Source organism: Perognathus longimembris, chromosome 16 (genome assembly GCF_023159225.1).
Source record: "Perognathus longimembris pacificus isolate PPM17 chromosome 16, ASM2315922v1, whole genome shotgun sequence".
NCBI classification, from domain to species: Eukaryota; Metazoa; Chordata; class Mammalia; order Rodentia; family Heteromyidae; genus Perognathus; species Perognathus longimembris.
The window spans coordinates 3,101,794-3,129,091 of record NC_063176.1 but is presented as its reverse complement, the minus strand read 5'-3'; the positions used below and the strand labels follow the sequence as shown (position 1 = coordinate 3,129,091).

Sequence of the window (27,298 nt, the reverse complement as noted above, 5' to 3'; positions counted from 1 at the left end):
TCACCTGAGGCAGATGGGAGCCTAGCGCTCTTACCATTTCAAACGCTGCTGCCACCGGATCGAATTACAAGTTGGAACAAAACCAGAGATGATTTCCTCACCGTCTCCCAGGCAGGTCTGAAACCAGCCAGGGCCACCGAGAACAAAAGAGCTGCTTTCCCCTCCACTTCTCAGGACAAGTTAATACCAACCTAAACGCTCTGCCACGATCAGCGCGAAAGGACAGACTCTATCTTTGTAGATCCGGAATGGCTCTTCACTCTGAATGCTTATCTGCGAATTCAGCTTGACATCTAACCGCCAGCATCACCTGGAGCCCTTAGAAAACGCTGGTCCTCTTGCCGTCAGCGGCAGTGGAGACCAGCGGCTTCCGACTCTCAGGTCTGAGGCTCCCAGAAGAAAGTGAGGCCCCGAGCTTTTCCTGCCGGGGGCTGGGCTCCCTGTGCGGTGTGCTGTGGCTGTCTGGCTGGTTTGTGTATCCACAGGCAAGGGCCTGGCAGAGTCCAGGGCTTTGCTCTTTAGGCGCTTATTCGAGATGTGTTGTTGTTACTGCCCTAAGTACAAGGATTAGTTAAGGACTGCCTCTTTCCCTCTCTCCATGAAACCACAGTGGTTTGCCTCTGAGTTTTTGCTTCACCCTTCAATCAGGCTACGTAGTTACCACTACAACTCACTACATGGCTCAGCCTGGATTTGAACTTGTGATCTTTCCTCCTCACTCTGCCTTCCGAATACTGGGACGATAGGCGTGTACCACCACACCTAGGTCCTTTGGTTGATTTTATTCTTATTTTTGGCATTTGAAAGCCCAAGCAAATCCAAGTATAACTTTAAAAGTGCCTTCATTGTAGCTACTTATAATCGTAAATTTAAAAAGCCTGCATGTAATAAATTTTCATTAATCTGATATTATCTTCAGATTTTTCTTTTTGGATAGTGTAGACATTGCAAGAACAAGTTGCCAGTTCTTTTTTTTTTTTTTTTTTGTCCTGGTCCTTGAACTCAGGGCCTGAGCACTGTCCCTGGCTTCTTTTTGCTCAAGGCTAGCACTCTGCCACTTGAGCCACAGCGCCACTTCTGGCCATTTTCTGTATATGTGGTGCTGGGGAATCGAACTCAGAGCCTCATGTATACGAGGCAAGCACTCTTGCCACTAGGCCATATCCCCAGCCCACAAGTTCTTAAAATACAGATAATCTGACTTTTTTTTTTTTAAAAAGGAATTATTTTTTTCCCTCTGGGTTTCTCAAAGAGGCCTTGTGAGTTATTTCATTGATTTTTTTTTTGTATCTATTCTTTTTTTTTTTTTTTGGCCAGTCCTGGGCCTTGGACTCAGGGCCTGAGCACTGTCCCTGGTTTTTTCTTTGCTCAAGGCTAGCACTCTGCCACTTGAGCCACAGCACCACTTCTGGCCATTTTCCATATATGTGGTGCTGGGGAATTGAACCCAGGTCCTCATGTATAGGAGGCAAGCACTCTTGCCACTAGGCCATATCCCCAGCCCCTTCATTGATTTTTAATGTTTTATTCACCATAGACTAAAACATATTTTGGTTGTAAACAGTTTATAGAAGGAAGATGGAGAGCAAAGAAAAACCTAGAAAGTTAATCTTTATTTCAGACTACTGAGATTTCAAGAAGGCTTACATGGGGAAAATTTGAGTCTGCTGAAATTATAGAAGTTTTTCTTTTCTGTACTTTGTTTTTTCTTTTGCCAACCAGAGGAGTTTGGGTTTATGAGAATTCAAACTCGTACTTGACAAGATGTTGACATGTTTAGGGTGTTTATAATCTAACTCTTCCTTTCATCATTTTCCCCAACTTATCTATTCCTTATTTCTTTCTCTTTCTTTCCGACTTGGAATCTTGGAGCCAAATTTGACTGTACATTCTCCTCCCCCACCTGAAGTGGATAACTAACTCTCTCCAGTGCCATCTTTGTGATAGCGCTTGTCTCTCTCTCCCCTTTCTAGTCTTACTGTCTTGTGTGTGTGTGTGTGTGTGTGTGTGTGTGTGTGTGTGTGTGTGTGTGTGTGTGACAACACTGGGGCTTGAATGCAAGGCCAGGGCACTGTCCTTTAATTTTTTGACCAAGGCTGGTACTCTACTTCCAGGTTGTTAGTGGTTATTTGGAGATAAGAGTCTCGTGGACTCCCTTGCCTGGACTGGCTTTGAACTTGGATCTTTCAGATCTCAGCCTCACTAGTAGCTAAGATGATAGGAGTGAGCCGCCAGCGCCTGGCTGTCATTGCTTTTGTGTAGGTGTTTGCTCTCTCTTGCTCAGCCTGCTGTGTAGGATCCTTGCTTGCAGTTGGCGATAAGCAGATGCATCTTATACCTTGCCTTCCCGTTCATCGATCTTGCTGGATGCTAAGTTATCTCCTCCCATGAGAATGTTCAGTGAATCGAACCCTAGAGCCTGGCATTCAAGGCCCAGACATAGTGACCTACAGTTCAGTTACTGTTACCGTTGAGTGACCTTACTGTGCTCCCTGACAGTACATTTCAGCAGCTGTTCGCCATTGTCTGAATTTGGGTCCAGCTTCAGTATATCTTTCCACGATCAAGGCAGCAGTGGACAAGAGTCAGGGTGATGCACAAGCTGCCTCTTTAGGTTGTACCCAGAAATGTACATATCAGTGTCGTGTGCATTTCATTTGACTCAGTTGTGTGTCCACACCTAAGGGAAGAGGATGCTTACGTTGGAACGTGCCAGGACAGCCGCGATGGAGACACATGAAGCAGACATTCCCAGGGACTCCCGCCCATTCGCAACAGGAATTGGAGACTTGGCTTTGCAGAATGTCTTTCTTGGCAAGGTTGAGAGCCTTATGAAGCTATGCAAAGCCAGTATGCAGCAGATTTTCTTCCTGGATATTCTTATAAATGTGCAATAAGGGTTTATTCATGGTGAAGGAGCATAGGGGCATCCAGTTTAAGAACAAGCGGAACTGTGGTTTGACAGAGGACTTCTGACATAGACTAGATTAATTTGAAACTGATGAGGATGGAATGTCTTTCATGCGCACACACACACACACACACACACACACACACACACACGTCTTATTAGACCAAACAAGGTCTGGATTTAATTATTGGAGACAAGTGAAGACCCAACTACTTGAATTAGTATGTCTGGGCACATATGAGTGAAAGAGACAGGAGGAAAAGCAAATGCAAAATTGTAGCTGTGGATATCCATTTCAAAGTTAATAATGAAATTTTCTTCTTGGAAGAAAATGGTAGAATTTTACTTTGATGAAAATTGCTGGCAGAATCTTCAGAAGTAGGGATTTCTGTGGTAAGGTAAATGGTTTGATGTTTACAGTTGTTCTAGTAATTCAGATATCAGTTCTATTCCTGTTAATTCATCCTGCATCTCTGTACACATCCTATTCATTACTTCTCCTCTGTGATGAGAGAAAGAGAGAGAGACACTGAGAGAGAGAGAGAAAGAGAGAGAGATCCCTTTTGCAGAGGTGGAACATGCATTAAGAGTAGAATCTGAGGGGCTGGGGATATGGCCTAGTGGCAAGAGCACTTGCCTCGTATACTTGAAGCCCTGGGTTCGATTCCCCAGCACCACATATACAGAAAATGGCCAGAAGTGGCGCTGTGACTCAAGTGGCAGAGTGATAGCCTTGAGCAAAAAGAAGCCAGGGACAGTGCTCAGGCCCTGAGTCCAAGGCCCAGGACTGGCAAAAAAAAAAAAAAAGAGTAGAATCTGAATTACTAGGACAATGCTGAACAACATAAATATTCAATTTACCACAGTGACGGGGGAAAGTTAGAGTTCTGAAGATTCTCTCAACCTTTTTTTTTTAATCTATTCTACTTTAGGTCCTTACCTCTTTGTGGGTGATTTCAAAAGCCTCTTCTTTTGCCATCCTCAATTCTTACTTCAAGTCTATCCTTAACAGCTGTTATAAGAACATATTTAAGTGACAGCTATAATACAGTTCTTTCTTCAAAAACCATTAGTGAGTGCTCCATGCATTTGAAGTCGAAGCTCACATTCTCTAGGCTGACTAATATTTGTAAGATCAAGCCCGAGTTCTTCAGCCTGAGGGGTGTTTCTTAACTAGGTCTGTGTTTTTCCCCTTCACCATCTTTTGATATTGCCACTCATGTACAGGAAGTCTATATTCTGCTGTACTTGGACTCCATGTTTTTCCATCTATCATTCATTCATGCTCTTCCGGCAGTCACTGAAAGCTCTTTCCTTCAGGAGCCTTGTTTTGCTTTGTTTTTAAGATTTCTCTTTATGTTCTCTTCCCATTTCACCAAAGAGCCTCTCCCTAATTTATTCTCTTATAACTTCCTCCCACCCTTAGTATCATTACCCCACAATATGAACATTTTTCCTTTATTGCTGGCAAATAGTCTCCAACCTGAACCACCTCACATTCGTCTGGTTCTGGCTATGGCTAAATTATTCGCTAATGCTGCACAATGTTGTGATGGAGAATATCTTTCCTCATCATAATTTTTTTTTTGCCAGATTTAGGTTTCAACTCAGGGTCTGAGTGCTGTCTTCCAGCTTTTAAACTCAAAGCTTGTGCTCTACCACTTGAGTCTTGAGGAAAGTCTCATAGACTTTCCTGCCTGGGCTGGCTTTGAACTGCAATACTGAGATCGCAGCCTCCTGAGTCACTAGGACTATAGATGTGAGCCACTGGCTTTGTTTTTAAACTGTTGTCTGTAAGTTTTTAGAAGGATAGATGCTAAGTTTCTCAGATTCACCTAGATTTCCATGTGTGTATATGTCAGGTATCTTATCTATATATCTATGTATTTCTGTCTATCTGTCTATCTTATCTAAACTGTCTGGTGGTAGTGGTGGTGTCTGGTGTTATCTGGTGATGAATCCTTGTTCTTTTTGCATAGATTGGGATTCTTTTTGGGAAAATCTGTGATGTATCACTCAGGACCTAACAGAGTGTCTGCTAACAGGCGCTTCATAAATATGAACATTTCACCTGAGAAAGAGAGAAAGGGTGAGGTAATGTGCATAAACAGACCAGGCATAATGTTTATGAGTTAATCAGATTTGCTTTGTATGGCGTCCAAGGACACCAGATTTAGTGGTGTAGGGAAGCCTTGCTGCTCTTCTTTTCTTTCCTGTTTTTTTTTGGTGAATATTTTTAACATCTTTAGGTAGTTGTACAAATGAGTTGCCACTCATGGAAGCAATTCCCTGCTCCTTTTCTAAATCTGTTGGTAGTAGTAGAATTTGGCAATTGGATTCCTAGCTTGCTGACTATATCGTTGTACGCATTGACTGAGGTTTCACATCCAGGGAGAGCACCACTGCTTCAGCTAAAATTTATACATCCCGATTCCTACCCAACATTCTTCGGAAGTCAGCAGGGTGGATCCCTGGTTGTAGCTGTACAGGGGCTCAGCGAGGCTGAGTGTCGATGCTGGTCAGCTATCCAGCAGTAGTACTTCCTCTCTCTCATTCTGTACGCATACGAAGACTTTACTCCCATGCACATTTGAAGGTAGGCGTGACCCCATGGCTCGTTTGGGCTGAGGACCTGTGAGCCGATGTGAAGGATTTTTTTTTCCTCAGTCTCCCGTACCAGTTGTGTTCTAGAGAGAAGCTGTTTATGTATGTGGGTCTTGGGGTTAGGACAGAGGTACAGAACAAACCCCCAGCCAATCCACAGTGATTGGTAGCATGAAGGAATAAAAGGTCACTGATGTTAAAGCGCAAGAATCTGAGGTTGTTTAACTGGGTAGTTTTGAGGCCTCCTAGTAAAGGGGTGACGGGGGGAGACCAGGGATTCAAGTGTAGAGTCCCAAAGACACTTGACCTTTCATGCCTCCCTCTGTGTACCATTCTGTTTGAGCCTTGTCTTTCTACTCTCAGTCACAGATTACTGCTCTTATCTGCTGAGATGAGGTATGGATACCAGTGAAAAACAGGAAAAAAAATTTTTTTTTCTGTTTCAAAGTCAGAAAATGAGATTCCTGGTGTCTCTTAATGAGAGGCATCAAGTCAGTCTTTCAGAAAGTAATTTTGTGGGATATTTCTGTTTTCTAAGGCTCATTCTTCCAAACTCCAGGAAACAGTTGGAGTCCACATACTACTGAAGGCTGTGATCAGCTTTTGCTTCAGAAAGAGCCATGTGCTCTGTAAGTAATCGCCATGGTTACAGATCACTGTATAGTCTTGTTAGGCGATTATATTGGAGAGAGTGATATCCGATCCTTTTTTGGAAGAACAGGGTAAATCCTATTACCATGTCCAGTTTTTCTCTCAGCAAAAGGCTTAGGTTTAAAATCAATTCTTCTGGCATTCATTTAGTCAGGGGTCTGAGTTGAGGGAATTGCTCTAGGTATGAATATTGAATCATTTCCCCAATTTTCAAAGAACATGTTTAGGTAATTTTTCTCTACATTTCCGGTGTGTAGTACACTAATGGCGTGAGCTGTATAAGTTGTTGTTATTTGTAAGAATGTCGATCTGACTTGTGACAATGATCCCCATTAGTGTGATTTTTTTTGAGAAAGATCCATCCCTCTTTACTGCTCATAGTTCCATTGCTGCCTGATATAGTGATAAAAGACTTTCACAGTGTCATATCAATGTGTTCAGTTTTTTAGTTCATTTATTTAAAATATTTCCAGTTTTTGTCTATGCCTGCATGAACTTAGGCTTCTGACATAGCTGAGACCACAGGTATGTGCCACCATGCCCATCTGCTTGTTCTTGCTAACATTGTGCCTGGGTTGGCTTCAGAAAGCCATCTTTTTAGGCATCTGCCTCTTGAGTAGCTGAGATTACAGTTGTGAACCACTGTGCTCAGCTTAAAGTCATTGTTTTCCCTCAGTTTTCAGTTGGGAACAGACAACGAACAAAGCAGGCCCAGGCAGTGTCTTTGCGGAGTCATCCGTTAGTTTGTTGCTTCAACCAAGGGAAGAGTGACGTTTGTGGTAAGTTAAAATCCTGAGCAGAGTGGACGGTGCTTGTAGGTATGCAGTGTAAATCCGTGTGACAAAGGAGAACGAGAACTGTGGCCAGTCTGTGAGATCTAAACATACTAATGCTTAATTCCTGAGAGCTGGACTCCTACGAAGATGGAAAGGAAAGGAAAAGCAGGCTTTCCTTTCTTGTTAAAGAGAATGGGACTGCGTCCTGTGGATGACCATTTCGGTCAGGAAGTTACTAGCTTTGGATGCCTGATGTTTGGGAGTGAGGAAGGGGTCTGTTGATTTCCCAAGACCACTGATGGTGGGATGCGGGTTTTATGTTCCCCAAGTTTAGCCTCATAAAGCCTCTGGGTTAGAAAATAGTTATTTTCCTCCTGTCTGGAGACAGAGTATTCTCATCAAGGGACCTTTGTACCCTGACTTCTGAAGGGGGGTAAGATCCTTGCAGCCTTGCTCCCTTGTGCTAGAATAGTTATCAGCCATAAATATGCAAGGGCTTCAGTTTTTGACAATTGTTAGTGAAGCCTGAAATATTTGAGGATGTATATTATTTCTAACAAGCTGAATAGGAACGACGTAGCTCAGTGGAAGCCAGCTCTTTCTGACTTACTTGCCACTCTGATTCTAAGGAGGATCCTGACACTTGGGTCTGGCATAGTCTTTTGTTTTGCCAGTCCTGGGCCTTGGACTCAGGGCCTGAGCACTGTCCCTGGCTTCTTCCCGCTCAAGGCTAGCACTCTAGCACTCTGCCACTTGAGCCACAGCGCCACTGCTGGCCGTTTTCTGTATATGTGGTGCTGGGGAATCGAACCCAGGACCTCATGTATAGGAGACAAGCACTCTTTGCCACTAGGCCATATCCCCAGCCCTGGCATAGTCTTTTTATTGTGGCATTATACGACATGTAAGAATGAGCTGTTTTCCAATGGAGTGCATTACTTCATTAAGTGGCGAATATTCTATATCCAAAAGTTTATAAGCAAATCTTTGGATACTGGCTTTTTGAAATGTTAGAGGAGGCAAAGGCTAAGTGGTTGAGAAGTTGGTTAGGTGAGCTCCAGGTCCCCTTTGAAGCTCTGGGAACCATATCTATAATTAACATACCCAGCCTTCCTCGCACTGTTCCCTGGCCGCATCTTAAACGCGCTTTGCCCTCTCTACTGTATTCCTGATCTGATCCTACAACGGAGAGAAAATTCTAATGCTGTGGGGAGGAACTTTTGAACTTAAGTTTTGATGTGGATTATTCCTGATAGGTGTTCTTTTCTTATGCTCTGTTTCTTTTTCCTTTGTCTTGATTCAGCAGAAAATGGAGTTTTTAGAAAGTACCTTTGCCCACTGACTAAAGCAATCTTTAACTAGTATAACTAGACCCAGTGAAGCATTCTTAAGCTGGTTTCTCTCCCTCTGTCTTTTGCATGATGCTGCATGTATTTCTACCACTTTTTTTTCTTCTCCAGCCAAATCATCTTCCAGACAGATTGCTTCAGTAGCAAATATAGAAATCATAACGGCTGGTACTAAAATGAGTGATACCACAGTCTCCACGGTGAATGGTAGAGATTGCTGTTCCAGAACTTTCTATGTACACAGTGTTACATGCCTGAATGAAGGAGACACAAGCTGCATAGGTTCCTTAAGTAAATAATTACTGATAATCTGTACACTCAGGAGATATCTCACACTGTGGCTAGACAGGCTGGCTTGAACTGTGATCCCCTAATCTCTGCCTTCCAAATAGCTAGAATTACGAGCTTCAGCCGCTGGACCTAGCTCGTTCATTTTGTATGTTTCTCCATGATATCCAGTAAGCTCATTCCAGGAAGGTGAGGTAGGAGTCACCATTCTGTCTCCTTTCCTATCCCCACTCGTTTGAAAGATAACGAGATAGATCTGGATTATAGAGTGAAATGTCCGTATGCTTGGCGCTTGGAAGGATTAGATAGGCAGATGTGATTTGGCAGTAGGCTACGAACAACTCAGAGATGCAAACAATCTTAATTGAGCTCTGGCTTTCTACAGGAGATAAGTCAGGTATTTGCCTTCGCATACCTGAGGCCCTAGATTCAATCCCAAGTACTAGCAAAATAGTAATAAAATAATAAAATTTTAAGGTAATACCTTAGATCCATATCACTGCTAACCAGACTTACCCAGGGCAATTCTAGAATCATCAGAGGCATGAAGTTACCACACCATTAGAGCCGTGGGTCTCATCACTTGGGCTGAAAATAAGTGCATGAGCAGGTTTGGGCCTGCGCTCATTTCCTTAGATTTTAGGCACTTTAATCTGGAAAGACTGCCAGGTCAGTATGGGCCTAGAAGCGTTGACACCCCTCTCTCCTGGAGGCCGCTCTGAGAGGTCGTGGGTCTCCTGTCGTCAGCCTTTGCTCCGTGTAGATCAGCGAGTGGGCCGTACGGTCAGCAGAGCCTCGAGGAGTGATAACCTGTGGAAGTCAGTTGGAATGGCCTTTTCAGTCAGGATCAGCGGCCTACAGAAGGTGTCTGGGGGTGAGGTCTGCATCTTTGTCTTTACGTAGAACTCTATCGATGTCCTCAGTATTTGTTTACTTGGCTGGGGCTATAGGATCGTGCTAAGTGGATTGCTTTCCTGTACACACTCCCATTCCCAGGTGTAAAGGTTTGGGGCAATGAAAATTCCAGCTTAGAATCTTGGGTCCATTCTCACAGAGCTTTCAAGAAAAAGTTTCCTCAGCATAATTTAAAAACGAGTGTAAGAAGGATTTCACAGAGCATGTTAAACTACTTAGAAATGGATCTTATAGTCTAAAAGTTTTTGACTTTTTGTCTAGATGTTTGATTGAATCAGATTTCATAAGGCTGGTTTCTCGTCAATAGTTCTATTTTTAAGCACTTAGAAATAATAGAAGTACATGCTATTAAAACTTGAATAAGATAAACATATGCAATATAGCTTTATTAAAGTATGTCCAAGTGTTATGAAGTTGGAAAGTACAGGAAGACTTCATTCAAGATTGGGTCTTATGATATTACCTAGGCTGACCTTGAGCTATAATCCTTCTGTCTTAGACTTCTAATGATGAAACTCTTTTCCTTCCTCTTCGGTCCTGTCTTGGAAATAAACACGTTTTAATTCTAAAGGGTCTCTCATTTTTTTTGTCTTGTATATTTTTCCATGATTATCCTCGTGTCTTTATATAACAAGAAGCTTATTTTGCTATTTCTGGTCCTTCATATTGTCTATTAATTATCACTCATACATTTTTCCTTCCTCCAAATGAGCTTTCATTATTACTCTTAGTCTCTCATGTGATTTTAGGCAGTGAGGCAGTTTCTTTAGGCATCAGGGATTGGAAAGATCTTCTGACCTTGTGAGGGTCGGGATTAGTGTCCCTCTGTTCTCTGGCTCCTCCCCACCACGGATAGCAACCCCCTTCTTTCATCACTACCCTTTCTTTCTGATGTCAGCATGGGTTAGATGAATATCCTTGTCTCTATCCATAAATCCTGTCTGTTCTTTCTCGGTTGATTCTAATGCTGGGAGTTCATGAATAGAATTTGTCCTAGAACTGTGTGAGTATATTTCACTTTCTTCTGAGAACATTTTTTTAAAGTTATATTTTTATTACCTGTGTGCTGGTGGCTCACATCTGTAAATCCTAGCTGCTCAGAAGGCTGAGACTTGAAGGTAATGCTTTAAAGTCGTCTGGAACGGGAAAGTCTGTGTGACTCCTGTAGCCAATTAATCACCAAAAAGCCAGAAGCAGAGCCGGTGGAGCGCTAGCCTTGCGCACCAAGGCTCAGGGACAGTGCCCAAGGCTTGACAAGCCCCAGGACCAGCCAAAAAAAAGCAATTTTTTTCTATTATCTTTAACTAGTTGTACAAATGAGTTACTATTCGACAAATACATCTTGACGATGAACATTTTTTAAAATTAGAATTTTAAGTTGCACTAAAAATACCTCTTAGTATGTTCAAGCTCATTCACTATCTACAGCGCACTTGGACTGCATAACACCTTGATGCCATTTTCTGGTAGGTCTGCCCTTCTTTGTGGGTTACCTTTCCCATAGCACCGTGCTCCCCTCTATAAGGGACTACTTGCTTTCTAGGCCTGTTATGCAATGGATATTCCAGAGTGTATTTCCTTTGCTTTCCTGAGCTATTACCCGAGTTATCGCCTCTTTCCTTACTTTATTCCATCTCCTTTTGATAGATCACATTTTCTGGACACTTGGTACAAGAGAGTATATAAATATTAACACATATTTGAGAACTTGTTCACCCAAGGTCTTCTCTCCCTTCCTTCCTTCCTCCCTTCCTTTCTTCCTCCCTCCCTCCCTCCCTCCTTTCCTTCCTCTTCTCCTCCTCCTCCTCTTCTCCTCTTCCTTCTTTTACAGCTCACGGATACTTTGGAAGAGCATAGAGTTCTTTGGTTGAAACTCTTTATAACTTAGGCAGCATAGTTCCCTTAGCTGCTCCATGAAGCATTGACTTATGCTTGAGAATGCCAAGAAAATATTTAAATTTTTTCCTAAATTATATTTCTCTTTCTGAGTTTTTTCCCTTTTCTTAATTTCTGCCATTACGGTGTATGTGTTTTGAGTCTTGGATTTCCTCTTTTAGAGGTCTGGTGGCCCTAGATGTTCATGTGTACAAGCACCTGTATGTAATGCTTTGCTCTTTCCTGGTTTCTCTTTAGAGCAGGCCCCATTATAAATGTCTTGGTTGCTGCTAGGTGTTCTGTGGACCAGGGTGCTGCTAAAAGTTCTGTGGGCAGAATTTCAGGGAATTCATCCTCTTCAGATTGTATCTGAGATCTGTGTCACTCTACTTGGTGCTTTTTAGTGTGGAGAATTTTCAGAGAGAGAGAAAGAGATAAGTGTTTTAAGTTGAGCTCTTGCAGATCACTAAAAATTACATAGCTAGTAATGCAAGTCACCGTGAATTCCAATATCGTTCTTTATTCTGGTTGGACTTTAATGCAGACTACGAGTCTTGTTTGCATTTGACATTGGCACGTCTAGGGCCACCGCTTGAATCTCTGGGGGAAAAGCTCGAGGAGTCAGCAAGTTCACAAGCAGGAGGGAACAGAGAGTATTCATTTGAGGTTAGATAGATTATTGAAGGGAATTAGGAAGTAGAAGCTTCAAAGTGGAGAATGGCTTTCAGAAGAAGAGAGCAGTGTTTAGGCAGCTGTCTGTTGTGTTGGGATCTGACCCAGCCCCTATCCAGATAGTGGATGTCTTCTCCATTATCTTTATTCCATACATTATGAATGACTTCAGCTCTTGGCTAAACTTCACTCACATACTTCGATGGTTATCTGGGTCTTTTGATGTCTTCTTTCTACTTTCCATGTCAGTCATGTGCTTTGAGTAATTCAGTCCGTCCTGCCTTCTCTGCCCTCAGGCTTTCCTTTGTTGAGCTGAGGTCCTGACATCTGTCTTGCTCTGGATGCTCACCCTGGCCTGTTTCTTTGCAGGTGCTTTCTCTTCACCTCCTCCTTGTACCGCTGTCGACTTTTGCTCCCACGGCTGGCTGGCCGACAAACTTTTGGCCAGCTTGTCAGATTCTTTCCGTTCTGGGCCAGGTACAAGCTTCTTCCTTATTCGTGCTCAGGTTGTCCAGGTCTGAAGGTGGTGGGAAGTGCACACGGCAGGTTCCCTCCCCGGGAGACGGGCTTCTTCTACTTGTCTACATAGTGGTTACTCCCGTTGGAGGTCACTGACATTCCCATTGTCCATTCAGAACTATTTATGAAGTGCTACTAATGGCTGGGTCTGAAGCCAGCCAGCCCCTTGAACAAGGCAACGCCTCAGGCCTCGTCTCTGGGCGCTTGGAATTTGGCATAGGAAGTCTTGAACAACAAATAATAAAAACAATCTAAACAAAATAATTAGAAACAAATAAGGAAAATTGGTCAAACTGATTTTTCCTTAAACTAGAAAATTCCTTTGTCCTTCCTAAAGATCAATGTTTTTAACTTTTCCTTTATCTCACATTTTTGCATTACATATTTCTATATTTCATTTACAGGGCAGGTAATGGTCTGAATGACCAGTTTTATTTTTATTTTTGGTGAAGATGGCTCTTGTTGCCATGGAAAACTAGGCCATTGCTTCTAGATTTGCTTAGACTCTTTGTAAGTATTACAAATGATTTATTCTCCTTGTCTTATTATATTCCTATATTTTTTTTTCTGGTTGAAATGGAAAGAAGTTACACTGAAGTAACCTAAATGTGGAAAACAAATATGGAAATCGTGGAGAATTTTTGTATCTACACTGTGGGATTTTTGATACATGCTTTACTGTGACTATGAATTAGGATATTCAGAGCCATGAGCGTTCATTCTTTTTTTGCTAGTATCAAGGGTCGGCCTTGTGCTCTCACTGTGTTCTTTTGATCACAGCTGGCGCTCTACCACTTGAGCCATGCTTCCAACATGACTTTTTGTGGGTCTTTTGGAGATAGTGTCACAGACTTTTTTTAAAACCCGGGCTGGCTTTGAATTGCAAACCTCCAGATCTCAGTAGTAGCTAGTACTCAGATCTCAAGAGTAGTAATAGTCAGATCCCCGAGGAGCTAGGATTGTAGACATAAAGCCATTGATTATTCCTTTCTAACTTGTATTTTCCATTGAGATTAGTATCCTGTTCTTGTTTTTTTTTTTTTTTTTTTTTTACATACTTATGGTTTGGTGCCACTGTTTAATCACAGTGGTACACAGAGTAGCTGAATTCAACATTTTCCCTCTTCTTTATGAAAATAAGCTCCACCCCTGTGAACAGCGAAGCTGGAAAGGAAGACTATGTCTGTCTTAAACACCCATAGTCAATGTTATTCGATATATAACTTGTATGGTAGCAAAGTATACTTTTTTGCATTTGTACACTATATTTTTCTCTTCGTTAGACATGACGTGGGTTTATTTTTTGTAAATAAGCCAGAGATACCTGCTTTCTTTACAGAGGAGGTAGAGCTGGTATTGAGAAATCCAAGTTTAAACTGTTGCTTTACTGGGTATAACCATAAACATGGCCACCTCGTTGACATTCATTTGCTGCTGACCTCCCAGAATGGATAGGGAGATTAAGTAAGACATGGAGGCGAGAGCACTTCCTGCGTACAAAGGCCGGGTGCTTATTCATCTTGGGTGTGGGCATGTTTGTGTAGGTTCTCAAAAAGCACGGGAAGGAAACCATGCAAGGGTCCGCGAGGATGCCGTTGGGGGGCCGGGGCAGACGAGGACGTAAGGCCCCTTGGGTCTCGGCTTTGGAAGCTCTGCCCGCGGTCCCTTGGTCCGTGGCTGCACGGTACGTGGTAGTGAGCGCTTGAGGCAGAAGGGAAGCAGAGCGAGGGAGATGGAGCCAGGAAGCGCTCCACTCCCGAGATCTCCTTCCTTCCATAGCATGCGCTCAATAGCCCGGCCTCCTCTTCCTAGACCTGACCTCCTGCCTCCCATGGTCTCCTGGGGTAACAAGCACCCCAGGCTTGGAAATGAGCTTCGATTTAGAGACTGGGAGGATGGCTCAGTTGGTAGAGTGCTAGGCAGTGAGTGAAAGCGTCAGGTACCGGGTTCAAGTTCTAGCCTCAGACCAAAAAAGCGGGGGGTGGGGGGTGGGGGTGGGGAGGAAGCTTTGATTTAGCACGGGAGCCTATGGGTGACCCTGCAGATCCACACGACAGCATACGCAGTCTCCTGCAATGACACGTGTCTCCTTTTGCCTTCCCACGCAGCGTGTAGCAGACTTCCTTTCTTCTATGAACACCTAGATTTACTTGCACGTCCATTCTCTGGACGTTGCCTCAGTTTTGTTTCATTTTATAGAGGCAAAATCTCACCCGGTAGCCCTGATTTTCCACGTGGTACTTTGCCATTCTTTTCCATTTTCCTGCTGAGATTTCAGGAATGTGCTGCCATACCTGACATAATAACAGTGATTATCTCTAGATGATTTCTTCCCTATTTGTGTTTTGCTCTGGTGCTCTCGGGGATTGAACGGAGGACCTTGTGCACGCCAGGCAAGCACTCTACCACTGAGCCTCATCTCCAGGCCTTCGGTTATTCTAAGGAATAAAGAACCCAGTCTTCATTGCAGCCCCAAGGGCATTATACTTTTATTTTAACTCATCCTTTTTTTTTTTTTTTTTCCTGATGGCTTATAATGGAGACATAAGGAATGCATCTGGGGCTAGGAAGTTTGTATCATTGTATTACATACATTCTTATATGTTTGTTTATTTTTTATTTACTTATTTTGCCAGTCCTGGGTCTTGGACTCAGGGCCTGAGCCCTGTCCCTGGCTTCCTTTTTGCTCAAGGCTAGCACTCTATCTCTTGAGCCACAGTGCCACCTCTGGCTTTTTCTATATATGTGGTACTGAGGAATCGAACCCAGGGCTTTGTGCATGCTAGGCAAGCACTCTACTACTAATTCATATTCCGAGCCCCCACATTCTTATATTTTTATATAAACATTTACACATCATTTTTTCCTAATGCTGTACAGTCTTTTCATCTTATTTCATCTGATAGATATAATTGCAAAGGATTTTTTTGAGTTGCTACATGTATGCTGAAGAAGAACAGTGATTTTTTTCAAACAGTACATAATGTAATTAATTTTTATAGAAACAGTATGTACCTGCCAAATGGGTACTCTGAAAATGAAATCATTTTTGATTGTGTGAACCTGCCTGAAAATGTGATTTTCCCAAAGCTTTCTTTTTCTGATGGCCTAAAAACAGTGACATGAAAATTAATTATGGCTGTACATTCAAGATTGGGTCTCCTCATTTCTAAAATCAGACCTTGTAAAAGAAAAGTTTCTTTGGACCAAAAACAGTCTTAAGACATTTGTGTGCCCTGGGTTGGTGATGGAAAGGGACTAGGAATGGTCGCATAGCAGGAGGCATCATCTCCCCAAAAGTCCCGTGCTTTGCTTACTTTAAGGTACCCTCATCCCTCACCTGTGTGGCCCACGGGCTGACCGACCGTGTCCTCTAGTCCTTCTGCTCACTCAACAGTCCTGGGCTGTGATTCACATTACAGGATGAAACTAAATGCAACGCACTGTTTTATCCTAATACCATGTCTCAATTCCCATTATCCTAATGCAAGGTTCAGTGCAAATGCTCACAATAGAATGTTGTTCAGGGCCTGTTGTGTAACACCTTCCCAGGTTTGTTAAAATCCACAGACAGATTTCTGAATCTCACATATAATCTGGTTTGTAATCTATTTTGGCTCTTGCCCTGTCTTCTTTGATTTGGGTAAGATATTTCTAAAAAAAGCTATTCAGTGAGTTTCCAGAACAAACCTATTTATTTGGCTTTGTAGATGAGGATTTTAGAGGCAAAACCCAATATGGTAGGGGTGTGTGTGTGTGTGTGTGTGTGTGTGTGTGTGTGTGTGTGTGTCTATGTATGGGTGTATAGATGTGGTGGTGATACCAATTTAATGATTTACATGGAAGTGGCAGAGTGCTAGCCTTGAGCAAAAAGAAGCCAGGGACAGTGCTCAGGCCCCGAGTCCAAACCCCAGGACTGGCAAAAATAAAATGTAACCTTGGAAGTGGTGCTGTGGCTAAAGTGGTAGAATGTTAGCCTTGAGCACATAGAGGTTCAAGGACAGAGTGCAGGTTCTGAGATCAAGCCCCAGGACTGTTAAAAAAAAAAAGAAAAAGATTAGTAATGATTTACATGGGGCAGGAGAGTTTGGGGACACTTGCTTAGTGGAAGACAAGGTGTTGGAATTGACCCTCTGCCCGCTCCAACTGTATTTGCTGATTAAAACTCGGATTTCAAGTGGGGCACATTGTATTAAGATGATTTTTATTTTGCACAATGGCTCTCAATCTTTATCATACTTCAGAACCACTTAATTTGGTGCACTCCATACCCAGAGTCTGTCAGGCGTGAACCTCACGAGTCTTAGCCAGGTGCCAGTGGCTCTTGCATGTAATGGTAGCCACTTAGGAGGCTGGGATCTGAGGGCAGTGGTTCAGAGCCAGCCTGGGAAGGAAAATGGGAAGCCTCTTATCTCCAATCAACAGCCAAAATGCTGGGAGTGGATGTGGTTCAAGTGATAGAGCCTTGATCCAAAAAAAAGCTAAGGGCAATCTAGGCCCCGAATTCAAGCCCCAACCCCAAGCACAGAAAAGAAAAAAGAAAGGATTTGCATTTTTGCTAAATGGTACCCCATGATGGAACGCTGACAGTTGGTACCTTCCCCTCTTTTGGGGACCCACTGGTTAACAGTTTGGGAGCCTTTGTGTATGTGTGGTTTAATGTGTCCGGGAAGGGGGATGATGTGTTTGATAGCGAGGGAGATGAGAAGAGATTGGAGAATCTATCATCTTAATTACCTGGAGTTGACTTCTGAGCTTGTAGGGTATATTGCAAAATCAGAGGCTAATGAGGCTGTTAATATCAATTACTTTTATTATTGGAAATCAGATGAAGTTTAGGATTTGATTTTTTTTTTTTATCACTTGTCATTCTCGCCTGGCTTCCATGCCTTCCTTCCTTCAGCCTCTTCCTGCTTCAGTTTGTATGGAAACTGTCTTTCAGAAAGGAAAGAAATGAGGAAACAGTATATGAGGTTTCTTAGCCAGATTGCCACCTCAATCCAGTTTACCATTATAATAAAGACCTTATTTATTTGACTTTTGCTTATCAGGTTTTACAGCAATTAGGACAGGACCTGGACTGTAATATACCTTTCTAGTGATTACAAAATACTTCCAAAATCAATCAAAAAGTATGGGCTATTGCTCAAGAAATTTGATTTGTCTAATGAAGAGCTGCTTTCAGATTGTTTCAATACTGTTACTTGCATACAGTTCATTGGATATTTAGAAGTAGATGTGTAGTATTCCTGTATACAAGCTACTTTATCTTTAAGGATGGTTAGAATTGTTAAGACTTGCTAGCTTCAGGAATATACAACTCAAAGGGTTTTTCCACTCATTCAAGAACTTTCATCCAGCTAGTCCAAATAACTGGGTTTTTTTTTGTTTGTAAATGTGAAGTACAAAATTATCTATTAACCATTTTCTATTAGTTTCCATCTCAGCATCATTTGGAGCATTCAGGTTCGTACCTGTTGTCTTCTGTATGGAATAGGCATTAGCAATTTATAACAGGTCAAAGAATAAAATATGGCCCTTAACGTTTTTTCTTTTAATTTTGCGGATAAAGCACTTTTTAAAAAAGATACTTTCCTTTCAATAATGCCCTGTGCTCAGATTTTCCTACAATAAAGCATCCTACCAGGTAAAGGATTTTAAGCAATCTAGGCCATGCTTACTCAATGAAAAGCAGCAGGGTGGAAAATATCCTGTCTTGCCTGCCCAGAAAACTATGATTTTTCTGATCTAGTAGTTAAAGGCGATTATGTTATATAAGGAGCTGCTGTTACATAGACATTAACTTATTAGGAGTAGATTTTAGTCTTTTGTGAAATTATGTGTTGGAGTTTCTAGCTGGAGAAGTTGAAGCCTGTAATCGACCGAAGGGGTTGAAAGCGCGTGTGGCGCTGCACTTGGACTTGAGGGCTTCTTTCCAACCCTTGTCCTCTTGCTGTGAAGACTAGCCTGAGTCAGATCCCCGGGGATTAATAATGAAGGCACTGCTCAGCACCTGCAGGGGTTGTGGCAAGCTTCCTGGCTGTGAAAAGTTACTCTTTTGCTTAGTAAGCCCAGAAGTTTCAGGTCCAACTGCAGAATAGAAGTTCAGTATTCTGTTGATCAATCTGACCCCCATGAAAGCGGTCTGTAGCTCCTCTAGCTGCTGCTTCTCTGTGTGTATGATGACAGGATCAGAAACAACTGGGTGGATCCCCAATGAATCTTACCTGCGGCTGCTGTCGCACCAGGAAGATTCGTTGCCATGTAATATTCCTTTGACTCGAAGGAGGGGTTTGGCATGTGAAGGCCAGGCACATGGAAGTGCAGAAAAGAAAGAGAACCTAAATAACCCTGCCTGAAGTGGATTCTGAGTGTTATTTATGATCAACTTACCTGTAAGGAAAGGAAAGCAGCGGGCGATTTGGACTTTCCTGAGTGGTATTCTAGTAAGGACTGTGGATGTCTAGGGAGTGTACGTACGTGGGGGAATCTAACCTTGCGTAGGGACTAGCTCTGAAGCTAATGAGGAAGGCTCTGGTCTTTGCAGGCCATCAGAGAAGGAAAAGTAGCCAAGTAGGCTAAGTAAGAGAATTTATTTTTATGCTTATTGTTCTAGAAGTTTCTATCCAACTTTCGCCTACCTTGATAGAGAACCAGGAAATATGATTGAAAGTATTTGGGGTTTAATATGCTTTTCATTTGGCCCTATTTGTATCTAACCTGACCTCTGGATACTTCAGGCGAATCCTAATGTGGTCAAACAGCACCATCATCCTTCCCATCCTCATCTGTTAGTGTTCACGAAGCATGCAGCCCACGTGTGTGTTCTTGAGAAGAACTGTCTAATTAGAGTTCACTTGTGTTTTCCAGGTAGCCCAGCCATGGCCCATAGGAATCTGACTTCCTCCAGTCTGAATGACATTTCTGATAAGCCAGAGAAAGACCAGGTAAGCAAAACATCCCTGTCTGATTGAAATGTCAACCTGGATGTGAATCTAATAGATACTGAGAAAGGATTAAAGATGACACTTCCCACGAAGAAGACCATTATGTGTAGAAGGGGGCTTGCGCTTTCTTGGAGGGAAGGCCGGCAAGATGTGTTGGGATCTGGAGTCAGAAGAGAAAAATGTGAGCCTTGATCCCAGCCTTTGTGATTCACTGACTTGAGCAACTTAGCCTTGGGGCTGCATTTCGTTGGCTCGGGCAGTAAAACTTCTACCTTAGGTTTATTGTGGTGATTAAACGAAATATTTGTGCAAAGGTGGTTTTGATAAATTCTGAAGGGTTTATAAATGCTGGTGGTTGTTAATTTGGGAGGGGGGCTGCTTAGGCGAAGGTAGTAACAGTTGTCTCACTAGCTGTTCATTTGATTATTAGGACATCTAGTAAGTCTATTTGTAACAGACAGCAGTGGAGTTTTGAACCTTCATTTGGTTTCTTTGGAAGAGTACAGGGCAAAAAGCAGGGCCATTTTCCCCCAGTTAGATAGGTGTCCGTGGAATATTACATTTTAAGAATGAAGCATGTTGATATTTGTGAAAGGATACTTCCTGATTTAAGAAAAACATTCTAGCTGGACATGATGGTACATGTCTATAATGCTAACTATTTGAAAGATGAAGACAGGAGGTCTGTGGTTCAAGGTCATCCTGGGAACAATTAGTGCGACTTTATCTGAAAAGGAAAGCAGGCCGTGGTGGTAGACACCTATCTGTGTGGTTGATGGAGGTAGAAGAAATGGAGTTGGAGGCTGGTCTGGGCAGAAGTGTGAGATCCTATGTGAACAATATCGAAAGCAAAAGGGTTGGAGTGTAGTTTGTTCAAGTGGAAGAGTACTTGCCTCGTGAGCACAAGGCCCTAAGTTTAACTGTGCCAAACAGAAAGAACAAGTCTGAACGCTTCAGAGAAATAAAAGTAGCCCGTTTCAAACATGATAGAAATCCCAGTTTCCTTCCACAGAACATAGGGGAAGGAGCAGGAAACACAAAGCGAGAAGATTTGGGTTTGGTACTTGCTTTGAGACTGGCTAGGTGTGGGACAGACCGCAATAATGCTTCACTTTGCAGAATCAAGTATCTGGATTCTTACTCTTATAACTTACGTCAGTTGGCTTCATGCTTGACATGCTAATTGTGTATCATTTCTGTGACCTTATTCCTTCTTGCTTTCTCTCTTTTTAATCTTGCTTTGAAGATTCTTTTCACAGTTCGCTGGGTTTTTTTTTCTAAAAAAGCAATATTGATGACAGTGTTCCTCTTCAATTGGCAGCCCTTGTAGTAATGACGTAGGCTTACCGGGCTTGGTAAATTTTAAAAAGCACAGGAAGGGTGAAATTGCATTCTTCCTTGTGAAATGCCTCTTGGAGCCTTTCTGCCTTCTTCTCTCCACCATCATCGGATAGGACTTTCATCCTTTGAGATCTGGATTGCTAGATGACTCTTTGAACCTAATCCCTTGTTCCAATTCTCTCTCAATTTAATATACTTTTCACATTATTGTCCTCATTTTTCTAAAGTGGCTTAGAAACTCATAATGGCTTCCTATCAAGTTAAGTTCAAAACTTCCTGTAGGACTTTTAAGATCCTCTCAAAGCTAGTGTTATTCTCCTCAGCTTCATTTTTTTTTTTTTAAACTTGTGATTCCGGAAGAGAGGACTCTGTTTTGATCAGGACTGATTATGTCCCTTCACCTTTCTTTTGAAATAAAGTTCAGTTTTCTCCTTGTTTAAATCCTGATAGATCCCTTCTCTTTTCTTATATCTCCCCCCCCCCCCCCGCCCCGAAAGGATGAAGAAGGTCATGTGGCTATAGATTCGTGACAGACATGGACCACTAGAATACCATTTGGTATTTACCAAACAGTGTTGATTACCAAACAGTGTTGATTATCTGTGTTTTGTTTTCTAGGGGTTTTTAAGTTGAATAAGGCACTACAGAGATTAGGGTTAGGAAAAGCTGGTTGTAAGACTGTTGAATAAGACTTACTAGGGACAGCTCTCTGCTAGCCAGGAATCTGATCATAGTTGGGGGAGGAAAACATCTTACTGTCTTAGGTCTTTCTGTATCTGGACAAATTGCAGATGATTTTGATTCTAGGAGTGGAAGAAGTAATTTAGGAATATTGCAATTTTGGAGTGTTGACTTTGCTCTAGAACTTGTATGCTTGAGGTCATTCAAATGGGATTCTTCATTGCCTGTGACTAGCAGCTCATAGTTACCATGGCTCTAGTCAACATGATGCCACGCAATTTAATTTAGTGTCGTTCTTGTTTTCAAGGTCAGCAAATGGAAGTTGATGAATGCGCCATTATAAGAGCAATTATTCTTTTCACTTGTAACCATTACAGTAGCCAGTAATTCCAATGAGTTTTTCTTCCCGAGAAGAAGAAGCAACTGGTATTTTGCTTTCTGCCAAAGAGCTGGAAGAACTTTGTAACTGATCCAGCATTTCTTCTCCAAGCAAAGGTAGAGGGGGCGTTTAGACTAGTGGATCCACTTTCTATAACCTATTCTTTTAGCTGATGTGAATATAAAGGCTCGCAGATCATTTGAGGGCGAGAAAAAAAGTAGACTTGCAAATGAGATGAAACCTGGGGAAGCCTGGGACTGGTTTTTTTTAACCTGTTTTTCCTCCATCTGGGTAGGAAGAAAAAGGTTGCCAGGCTCACATTTGTTCTGAAAAAGACTTTTATAATTAATTAGCCAATGTCCTGGAAGTGAGCTTGGCAGTCAAGTCAAACTTATTCTCTATACTTGTCCAAGTTGGCCCAAATAGCTCGCATCTTAACTGCAAGCAGAGGCTCTGATTGACTGACGATTCTGCCTGCATCCAATCGGAGCAGTTGCGCTGGTGTCTCCTGACTTCCTGGAGCTCTATCACTTCCCAGTCGCATAGACGGCTTTCATGGTCAGAGTTATGAAGAGGAACAGAATGGCTCTTTGTGACAGCTACAGAGTGACAAAATCTGAGGGCATTTTTTTTTTTTTATGAGATTCTGTTTTAGGAAAACAGAAGAAACCAATCTGTGGACTGCCCTTTTTCTTTCTGGTTCTTCCAAGCCTGTGTTCTAAGGATTTCAGTAGCTGCTGCCGGTTAGGAAATAGCTCAAAATAGTTAATAGCAGATGAAGAGCAGAGCCAAAATTCAGGTGATTCAGTGTTCCACCAATATTCCGACTTGAATGTCATACTTATTAAGCAGAAAAACACCTGTGGAGAGAAGGTTCGAAAATACATCTGGAGCTCATCTAGTTGTAAATCGATGTAAATAATCTCTTTTATTTTGTTGCTATGGTGGTTTAACACACACACACGGACACACACATACACACTTATCCATATGTTTTCTTGGAGTACCTTAGGTTGAGTTCCTTTCCTATCTTTTATTCCTTTTCTGTTATTTGCAAAATGTGCATTCATGGGAAGTAGGTGCCCATCAAATGCAATATCTTTAATTCCAGTTTTCCTGTGAGTATGGGGTCAAATGAGAGAATATAAAGGGTTTTTTTTTCATTATTGTGCTTTTTAGCTTTAACTCTTATAGATGTACTGTACTTAACAGTACAATGTCTTTCAAAGAGTCATCTTTTTTTTTCTTCAGACTTATCAATGTTGTAGTACTGTCTCAGAACTACATGCAACTTCAGGTGCGATTGCAGCCTGAATATTTCAGTAAATGCAGTAAACATAGAAATACCTGGTAGGAGTCACATAGATCTCCTAAGTCCTTATCAGTTTTAGGGCATCCATTGTTTAACAGGCTCATCTGAGATTTAGCACATGTGCTTCTTAGTGGATTTTGGCTAATGATTAATTTATAAAGTATACTGTAATAATATTTAGCACCACCCACTGTCTATTATCTTTAAATATACTTAGATGCCTTGAGTTACATTTCTGAAGCCTTGGTCTTATGCGGAAATAGACCCGAATTGAAACCCAAATTGTCAGAGAGTAAGAGAATGCAATCAATAAACCACGTGTGTGCAATCCCTAAGCCATGACCTTTGGAAAACAAAATCTAGAAGGAAATATTCTGTGATTGATGACTCAGGATGCTTTCCTTGAACAGACCCCGAGAGAAGGGAGAATCAGCCCTGCTTTAGCTGAGATCACTTTTTCCTGGTTGTGGAGTTCTATCTCTATCACGGGGCTCACATGCAAGCTTTGGTAGAATTAATGGCTATTTCATATCCATAGTGATGGAACAGTGCCAAAGCAGGTACTATTTGGGCTCTCTGCCCAAACCCCTGTAATTCATGCTGAACCTAGGTGGTGGTGGTCAGCTCTCGGGGGAGGGGCAGTGTCTGGGAAAGGCCATGCTTTCCCAGGCTGTAGTGCTTGTCTTCAGTAGGAAATACCGTTGGTCAGAAGTGTGCGTCCCAGCTATGAGAACCTGAGCGCAAAGGCCTGGTGGGAGTCCTTAGGTGTCCTCAGACGCTGCAGCCTTGATGATTTCTCTGAACTTCCCATGGCTCCGTCGCCCCAGCTTTCTTTCATCTGTGTGTTAGTGAGCACTCGTGTGGCCAGCCGTGTGTTGATTCTCCTCAGGCCCCTTTCAGACAGGATCAGTTCCTGCGTAGATAATTCACAAAACTGATCTTTGTCGTCCTAATTTCCCCTCTAGTAGAAACTGGACTTCATATTCCTCCCCTTTCTCACCCTGTGCCGTGTCCCCTTGTCTTAAACCTTTACTAACAGGTGATGGCTTGAGAAGCACTGACATTTTTGCATGTGGTAAAATTGGGACAGTCTAAAAATCACCCCTATTATAAAGGGAGAGATACTTTTCCTGCAAGTCATTTGTCTGGATCAGAAAGCGAGTGCTCATGTACAAACAGGTCCTGTGTCAGCCTTGAAAAGAGGTGAGTCTTTTAGGAAATTTGAAAGTATGGTTTTGCGTCCTGGCGAAGCTTTCATGAGTTTGAACTTTCAGATTGCCTCATCGGGCTTGCAGCCGGGGCTTGAATCCACTCACTCATCCCCCAATTGCATTCCGTGCTAGAAACGTATTCCTGGGAGTAGGTTGTAAGGCTCCATGAAGCAGATATCTTTTGATGGGACTTTCATGTTCTGGGCAAGAGATAGAACTATGTGTAAACAAAGAAATCGGGTAACTTCAAACAGCGCTATGCTTAAAGGCAAGGAGGAGGACGCGAAGGAGCAGGAGAAACCTGGCATAGACAGACGATTCGCCATGGAGGAGATCTGAGAGAAGAAGATTCTAGGTGGAAAGAAACGCAAACACACAGGCCTTCGGGCAGGAAGGTGGATGGTGCATTCGAAAACAGAAAAAGGCAGCCCCGCGCGGCGGGAGCAGAAGGAGCAGGTGTGTGGCGGGGAATGAGGTCAGGGGCGCAGCCAGGGGGGTCTAGGTATTCTATGCCAAGTGCAACGAGGCACTATTTTCAGCTTTTTACCTGGACACTTGCGGGTTCTCATTTGCATTTTCAAAAGATCACACCGGGGATGTTCGGCAATAGGCTGGAGGAATTTTCCAGTGTTCTGCATTGCCGGGTGCTGGTCCTATATTTAAGCATTGCACGAGCACCGTAATGTACTAAATTCAGAGCACAGTCACCCGACAGAGCCAGTTTCTTAACATATTTGCTGTAGATGTGAAGACATTCCATCAACAAAGGAAATTCTGTAGTACCACACAAGTATAGTAAGAAAAGAAAAACGAATTTCCTTGTTAAAATACTTTCTGTGTATTGTTCATTACATTTGCAGTTAATTAGAATATTTAAATATTCTGAGGCACTGTAAATAGGCATAGGCCATTGAGACTAGCAAAGTTGGCTTTTTTTTTGTTGTTTTTTTTTCCTGTGGCTGACATCACCCAAGTCTGTCTACCCTCCTCCTCCTCCTCCTCCTCCTCTTCCTCCTCCTCCTCCTCCTCCTCCTCCTCTTCTTCCCTTTCTCCCCCCCCCAACCCCCCCAGTCCTGGCACTTGGACTCAGGGCCTGAGCACCGTCCCTGGCTTCTTTTTGCTCAAGGCTAGCACTCTACCACTTGAGCCAAAGCGCCACTTCTGGCTTTTTCTATATATGTGGTTCTGAGGAATCGAACCCAGGGCTTCATGCTAGGCGAGCACTCTACCACTACTCCACATTCCTAGCCTGCCTATCTTATTCTTTTTTTTTTTTGATAAAAATAAAGGCAGGCCATGTATTTATAGATGTTAAAATAAAGGAAGCAGCTCTCATCACAGGTATTTGGTAGCTGTTCAAAGACACAAAGGTTGGAAAGATTTACAATGTAAAAAAACAAAAACAACCAAACAAAAGTTTTCAAGTAAGCTATGGTCAGAAGTAGTCATGAAGGGGAGAGAGAGGCAGGCCAACCAGAGGTGAGGAATTCTATGTGGTTTAGGCTCTCCAGTTAGTTCTAAACTGCAAACAATAGCAAGGAGTAGGGAGGCAGGCAAAATGCTGGCTGTCTTTGTCTGATCCTTACAGGTGTGGTAGTTTGGCTTTCAAGATGGGATAGTACAAAGGATTTCAATTGAGTGTTTTAGTCCCATCTATGGCCCATAAATTTTCCTGTCATATCCTCAATTCTGGATCCCAGGGAATTGAACCCAGGGCCATGAAAGTAAGCAGATATTATAACACTGAGCTACGCCCACAGCCCAAGGTATTTATGGAGTAATGCACTTTCAAACGCCTATTACATTACTTTCTATGCATTTGACTCTTAATTACATTGATTTTTCAATGCCTGCCTATCTTATTCTTAAGGACACCTCAATCAGATAACAAAATAACCTCTGCTAATTGATGATAATGATCTTCAATTGTTTGTAGTTACAAAGAAACCTTTAAGAAATATCCTTATTGTAATTGTGTGCATTCTTTCCTGACTCACTTTGGAGAAGAAATTTTTTCCTCAGGGCAATTACTAGGTTACCATGTGTTGCAAATCCAACTAGTTTCCCCCAAAGAGAGACCAGTTGTGAGTTGTGTCCAGTATCTCTTAAGCGCTTCACAAACCTTCACATTTAAGATACCGTTCAACAGTCAAATTTGAGTTTTTATGATTCACTCTACTAGACGCTTAAGGACTCCCTTCAAGTAAAAAAAAAAAAAAATCACAAGTATCTGCCTTTCAGCTAACTTTGGAACTTTCTGAAAAAGTTTAAAATACAGAGATTAAAGCTCAGTTTGTTCTCTTGGCCTAACTGAAGGCCCAAGCTAGCTGATCACCAGGTGGGGTCAAGAGGTGAACAGTTCATAGGCGCAGCCTTGGCTACCTGTGTGTGTGTTCCTGCTTCCACGGAAGGGGCTGCCTTTCCCAGCGCTGGGGGAACTTTTTAGGCTCTATGGGAATTCCCTTGGCAACCAACAATGTCTTCTTCTCATGAACCCTTCCTGGTGGTCAGTATTTGGAGCAAAAAGAAAAATTGCAAGATGACTTGGCCAAGTGTTCTCTTTGGAGCATTCTTCAACACACTTGCAGTTTGGCTCTGGGTCAGTCTCCTTCCTTTTCTGACTCTTCTCCCCGAGAGAATTTTAAGTGAATCGATGTCCAGGCTCCAGCTAGTTATCTGGAAGCGCTTTGCTTGTAGTTTTGAAGGAGTGCTGTCATCTTAGAGAGCTAACGGATCAGTGGACTGTCCTTTACAGGATGGGACATCTTTTCAGGCTTTGCTCATTCCCCGTTCCCCTGAAGAGAGTCTGCAGAATGGATCTTTCTGTGAAGAGGGAGCCTTAGCTAAAGTTGCTGTTGCCCTTCACA

At 42.5% G+C, this 27,298-nt stretch overlaps 1 protein-coding gene across 1 annotated transcript in view; it reads left to right on the top strand.

Moving 5' to 3' along the window:
* Positions 1–27,298, top strand: part of Slc4a4 (solute carrier family 4 member 4) — a 178,948-nt gene that overhangs the window by 33,634 nt on the left and 118,016 nt on the right. Inside the window, exon 4 of the mRNA XM_048364722.1 lies at positions 19,431–19,507. Within this exon, the coding sequence (XP_048220679.1) occupies positions 19,431–19,507 (77 nt within the window). The remainder of the gene's footprint in view (positions 1–19,430; positions 19,508–27,298) is intronic.